The following is a 6,579-nucleotide window of genomic DNA, read 5'->3' as shown; positions in this document are numbered from 1 at the left end:
TGGCTTGAAACAAGCTTTCTGTGCTGGAAACAACCTACCTACAGCAGCACAGAGGTCAGCCAGAACTAATTTACTGTATTCATCAGTTAGATAAATTAGCCCACTCTGAATTCCATGTGGCCATAGCTAGACTGTACATGGCATCCAAGCCAGCTTGGGTATCTTATACTGCACTGCAGTCTGTGCTGTAGCCATACCCTATGTTTCCACTCGGAAAAGTTTACTACCTGGACAGACAAGACGGATGGAAAAAGAAAAGGTGTGAAAGAGGAAGTTTTATCATTTCCATTTGACATCTTGAGAGTAAAAGGAGTAAAAGTAAAAGGAGATTAAGTGTTAGGAGCTCAGGCGTACAGGGTTTTTATGAAGGTGTTAGGAACAGAACCTAGATTATTGTTTCCCAGTTGTGCCTCTTCTTATAAATGTGCTTTTTTATGCCACTTTTCATAGTACTGATGAATATAGGTATACAGGGGGATAAGAGGTAAAGATAGGTTCTCTGGGGGTGAATGAAGGCTAAGGATATTGTGGAAGTCTTTAAATACTATTTATAAGAAATTCATATATTTTTTATTTCATTTTTTCACTGGATGTAACTAACATTACATAAACTCATTGACATACTTAACTTTCTAATGAATGAATTATATTACTGAAACGAAGAGTTTATCAGTCCCGTTATCCAATAATGTTACAATGTTAGCATTTTTTCCCCCCAGTAACTCCTGGTCAAACTGTTACTGTGGTTACACAAACCACAGTAACCAAGGAAACCACCATCTCCAAACTAGAAATGCCATCTTCCTTGCTTCTGGAGGTGCCAGCCCTGGCTGACTTCAATAAGGCATGGGCAGAACTCACTGACTGGCTTTGTCTACTGGATCGAGTAATAAAATCCCAGAAAGTAACAGTGGGCGATCTTGATGACATCAACGACATGATCATCAAACAAAAGGTATGACAGATATTTCAGTGTGGATTTTTTACAGTTGAAAGCTGGAAGCAGCTATTATAAAGTTAATAATTTCAGCAGCGAACACAAAAGAAACATTTAAATTAGCATTTGTAATACACAAAGTGCTGTTAAGCTTCTTTGTTATATAAATAGATTCTAAGATTTGAATATGAAGGTAACGGAGGAACAAAATATATTCATTTTTTCATAATGAAATCACAGTTCACAAATTGTGAGAGTGGTCCCTTTTATGAGCATATCTGTTGCAGTAATGAAATTGGATCTCTTTAATTCTGTCTTACTTACAATAAGCCCATCACTGCAGTATCACAAGTGTAAAATACAAAACTCAGAAAGAAATGAAATATGTAGAAAGATCCAGGATATAAACAGAAAAAAAATGTATTGCTATGTATCTTTATCTTGTTTGACTGTTTCTGTAATAACTTTCTGAGATGCTTGTACCCTGCTGTCATCCTGTTATAAAAAACTCCTCAGTCCCCTTAAAAGAAAAAGAACGGCTCATCAATGCAAGTGTTTTGTCAGCAGAATGGCTAAAGTGTTACTTATCTTTGAAAATACACAAAAATATGGAAATATATGTGTATGGACAAAAAACCCCAAAACTTTAACTTCAGCAACTTGGTAGCAATAAAAGTAATTTTTTATTATAGCTTGAAAGTAATTACCTGGCTTCCAGATTTAGCAGTGTTCAGTATAAAAGATTCAGCTTGCCTGTGCAAAACTCTAAGTGTTAAACTTCCATTCATTTGAGCTTTTGTAAACTGAATTTAGGACTCTGTATTATAAAATACTTCTCAGTTTCCTCTTTCAAATCCCAGAGGAGGGAAGTTAAAATTCTCTCCCTTTATTTCAAGAGGAAAAAAAGAGCAAGAGAATGGAACAATTTTATAGCACTACAAAGAAAAAAAATAAAGAGAATGAAGCAATGTATGGGTCTGCAAGAGAGGTACTAGTAAATACATAGTATTAGGGGGTTTTCTCAATCTTTTCTTGTATTTCTCATTTTCATAACTTGTGTTTTTTATGTTTATTTTTGTCTCAGACCTTTGCTGTGCTTTATCTTCATGAAAAGCAAAATATTTCTGTTCTCATCTCTAATCAGTGATCATAGAATCTGTCAGTATTTTCAGTGAACATGCATATCATTTCTTAAGAGCTACATACTTCTATATATGAGGAAGATACAACATGACAGACTCAGGAAAGTAGATTAAAATAGTTTTTAAACCATGTAAAATATTATTTCAGTTGTTTTTTAAGTTATATGAAAAGCAAAGATTGGATATTTTGGATGAGTTTTGCATGTTTACATCCTTTTGCACTTTTTGTAAATGGCTTAGTTTTTAAGTGTGCATATGTTTGAGAGTTGGTTTTAAATAATCTCAGTTTCCTTCCTTGTTCCTCCACTTACACAGCCCATCATTCCAGAAGGCAGAAATCTTTCCTCACAGAGGTCTCCTTTGCAAAAATAAGTGATATCTAATGATCATAACATTTTCTCTTGGGCACTAACCTTGTATTTGGTCTACGTGTTTTAAAATGAATCGTCTATATCTCTAACAGAGCTAACCTAAACATCGTTTTGCATGTAGAATATACTTTGAAGTATGTATATTTCAACAAAGTGCAAAAAACTATGTTTAAGTGCAAATTGTGTTTTTTGTAAATTCCACCCAGGGGGTTAGCTCACAATTGATCAAATAAACTACAATCAATCTTGTTGCTTGACTTAAATCAACCTACACAGGATTTAAGCAGGTTAGGTACCTAAGTCATAAATGGTGATCAAAATCAACTCTAACCCAGCAGCAGTAAAATCATTTAATAATTAGATTATTTATACACCTTCATTTTTGTCTGGAAGGTTACCCAATGTCTTGACTTAGGCTACCGTGCCTGCTGAGAAACAATCCAGATCAACCATTTAGACACCTAATTCAGTCTCTGATTTCTTAGGTAGCCCTAGAGCCTGCCTCGTGAATGTTGGCTGCAAGAAACATGCAAACAATTACAAACACAGCCAGAGATGGTGGTTGTGGCAGCAGTTGATAGCCAGTTTGCTCAGTGGTGATGTGTAGTGGGTGTACGGGAGGTGCATGTGCACCCCCTGAGAGTGCTGGTGCACCCCCTAACAGGATGCACTTCCTGCTTAGGCAGTGGGCAGGAGGGAGCGCGGGTGCCCCCCCTTAGAGTGCCGGCCAGGGAGTGGGAACGCTGGACAAAGCACCACAGCCAATTCCAGGAGTTCTGTGGCCATTTCCAGGAGCGCCACAGCTGCTTCCCATTTGACGAGATTGGCCGTGGGAGGACGCCCCCCTGGTCAGTGCAATTGGCCATGGGGAGACTTCCCCCTGCCCCCCCAGTCTGACTGGTTGCTAGGGAGGCACATGCCCCCCAACTAAGGTGGCATCAGTTGCCCATGAATTTGCTATTATACCAGTAACCAAATGGCCTGAAGGCTACTCTGGAAAGGAACCTCTATTCCAGGCTCTCTGTGTCCTGAGAGGGCTGAAACCCACATCTCCCACTTCCTTTCAGAATTTCCTAATCACAAAACTACAGAGTAGTCTGACTGAGGATCCCTTTTACTTTACTTTTCTTGTTAAAGATGGACTACTGGGCTGGCTATAATGCAGCATTCATGAGGCCAAAAGAAAGCAAGCAAGAGGAAGCATAAACTTTTAGTCCAAGGATGGGCAAGTCTTGTGCTGCACACCCTACTACCAGACTTAATTATGTTTCTAACGAATGGCTGTCTAATGTAAAAATGGATGAACAGTCCTGATAGCTCAAGAAGGCTCTACCCAGGATATTTCCTGTAACCTGGCAGTAAGCAGTCTCCTGGGAAGTGGCATAAGTAGTACTTATGAATCCCCTCTAGGTATATAACAACACTAGAACCTGGATATCCCACTTCCTGTGTGACTGCTCTAACCAGTATGCCATTGGGCAAAAGAAAAGGAAGTACTACTGACAATGTGAGTAGAATGGAAAATGCTAAAGTTTATCCTTAACTCAATGCTACTGTCCCATATATGCCCTGGTTATGAGCGTTATGGATGTCAAGATGACTGAAAAACCCATACACAGTTAAAGTCCATGCTGGTCAAGTAATATTTGGTACGTCTGTTTTTTAAGACTCGATCTGAGGTACCTTGAAGGATAGTTTAATTGTGCAGAGACCTATGTTATAAACGTTTGTTTTTGTAAACTATCTCAAATTGTGCATCCACACATTATGATGCCCCACACTATTAGTCACTTCTGTAAATATTGGCCTATTTTAATACCATTCCTTTCATTTATTTTCTTTTCCTTTAAAAAGAACGAGGCATGATTCCTTTACCAAATGCAATCAAGAGTATTTTAAACCTTCAAAAATACCATTCTTGTTGCAGTACATGAAAAAAGGTGTCTTACAAATCACTGAGGTTAAACAAGTGACCTTAATCTGTCCTTTCCTTATGCAGCAACATATAATGTTATTGAAAGTAAATCTCTCAGGGCATTTTGGTCAGGTTCATTTCACTCTGATTGTGTCACAAGATCATAGTCACTAACTCTACCACATTTATGGAGGAAAAAGCTTAAGACATCATTAGCCCTCAAGTGAACTCAGTTTGCAAGTGTCCCTAGTCATTTGGAATTGTAAGACTGGTTTTATAATAACTTAGAGAAGTTGCATGTAAAAATAAAATAAAATAATCTCATTTTAGTGTTATCTTTCTATTTTAAAACCACAAGCAGCATAGATTGCAGGAAGCAATGCATAAGTTGTGTGGTGGAAAAAAGTTTTTGTACAGGAAAAATAGATCTGTATGCCTTATAATTTTATCCTATCTATAATTAATTTATTGTTTGTCAAGATATGAAACCAAATTTTTCCCATAATAAATATATCTTTCTCTAATGCAGATGTACTAAAACATTTAGAGAAGAATATACCGATAGGCATATGGATGTCTTATGTGCAATTTTAATCAGTGCTTTTCAACCTGGTATACGTGCTGGAGTTTGGGGTTGGTCAGCACGTGGTAAGTACTGGCACTGGTACACATTGAAATTGATGTTAAAACTCTTCCTAAGGAATGAATGTGTAGAGATGCATTGAGTGTAGGTGATACAAGCAGCAATATTTTGTAGGTATAGGTCAAAAAAAGTTTGAAAAGCACTACTTTAAGTGAAAGATGCTTGAAATCCAGAACTTAATATTGGCGTGTATGACTTTTTACCCCATGGAATCATCAAGGGAAAAATACTGCTCTGTACACATTGGCAGTACAGAAATGACTGATCTTGTGCAATGTTGGGATTCAAGGTAGTGATATAAGCAACATTTCTGACAAAACAGACTAAGTTCCTGTCTATAACCTTCATCTCAAGTTAAAGTTGAGGCAAAGTGATTAATATATTTTAAGATATAGACTGCTTAGAGAAATGATGGAATAAAGTTCAAATCAATTGGCTTCAGATGATGCCTCATTATAGTCTCATGACTTTAGAGCAGTCAGGAAATTTTAGACTCAAAGAGCCATTTATTTCCTATGTAAAAAAGAAAAAAAGAGTGGACACAGGGACAGGTTCAATAAATTATTCTCTTCTGCTTTGTTCTGGAGAGGTAGCAACTCTTTCTTATTTAGGATAGCAGGAAGCCTCTGTTATAAAGATGTCTATTGGCATCCTTAGAAATTTAGTCTGGAACATTTTTCCCTTAAAAGTTACCAGATTTCCTCTGAAAGCAGTGAATGGTTAGAAAAAAATCAAGGTTTTGAGCATGGAGAACTGGCCATTCAGCAAGTGGGGAGGCGGCGGGTCCCTCTATGGCTGATTTCACCAACCTGTGCTCCTGGAAGTGCCAGTGGTGCTTCTCCTAGCGCCCCCACTCCCCAGCCAGCACTCACAAGGGAAACAGGCGCTCCTGCCTGCCCTCCCCCCCGCCTGTTGCCTAAGTGGGGAGCGCTGGCTATAAGGTGGTGCACCAGCGCTCTCAGGGACCCCCATGAACCCCCTAAGCATCGCCACTGGTTTTGAGTTAAACAAAATATTATACTTGCTTGAGGCTTTTTTCCCCCAATCCCTTCTGTCTCTTAATTTCAAAATAAATTGTTACTGCCCTTCCACCTTTTAATGTTGTTAAATATAATTGAAAATACATGTACCAGCTGTCTTTTGAGAAAACAGATATCAGTTAAGCAGTGTTATTAATGATTTCCACTTTGGATTTGCTGGGTGGTGTACTGGGCTCTTTGATTTTCAACTGTAGATATCCACTATTAACTTCTCAGACAGAAGGATCAGGTACAGTATATTTAAGGACATGATGTCTTCTAACAGATGGAGTCAAGGCCCTTCTGGAGCTAACAGAAGCCTCTTATTAGCTTACACAGCACAGTGTAAGAGTTAGTAGTAGTACAGTATAACCTCATAAATCTGGATATCAAAAATCCAGAATTCTAGAAAATCTGACACATCAGGGAGTAGTTGTGGCCGGTCCCGGAGCAGCGGAGGGGGAAGCTTCCACATGGTGGCTGCCACTGCCATCCATCAGCCCACACTGCCATTCTGCATGTGGCTGCTGCTCCAGGACCGGCCACCCCTCC

At 38.6% G+C, this 6,579-nt stretch overlaps 1 protein-coding gene across 6 annotated transcripts in view; it reads left to right on the top strand.

Annotated features, from left to right (window-relative positions):
* DMD (dystrophin) overlaps positions 1-6,579 on the top strand; it is a 2,221,918-nt gene that overhangs the window by 1,416,641 nt on the left and 798,698 nt on the right. For 3 of the 6 annotated variants that reach the window (XM_019523954.1, XM_019523951.1, XM_019523950.1), the window contains one exon: positions 720-955. In XM_019523954.1, coding sequence (XP_019379499.1) covers positions 720-955 — 236 coding nt within the window. Of the gene's footprint in view, positions 1-719; positions 956-6,579 lie in introns of those variants that run through there. The other 3 variants (XM_019523949.1, XM_019523947.1, XM_019523948.1) reach the window with 1 other exon arrangement.

This window comes from Gavialis gangeticus, unplaced genomic scaffold (assembly GCF_001723915.1).
Source record: "Gavialis gangeticus isolate Ggan-Ray unplaced genomic scaffold, GavGan_comp1, whole genome shotgun sequence".
NCBI classification, from domain to species: domain Eukaryota; kingdom Metazoa; phylum Chordata; order Crocodylia; family Gavialidae; genus Gavialis; species Gavialis gangeticus.
The sequence above is the reverse complement of the archived record's forward strand: the minus strand, read 5'-3'. Positions and strand labels throughout refer to the sequence as shown.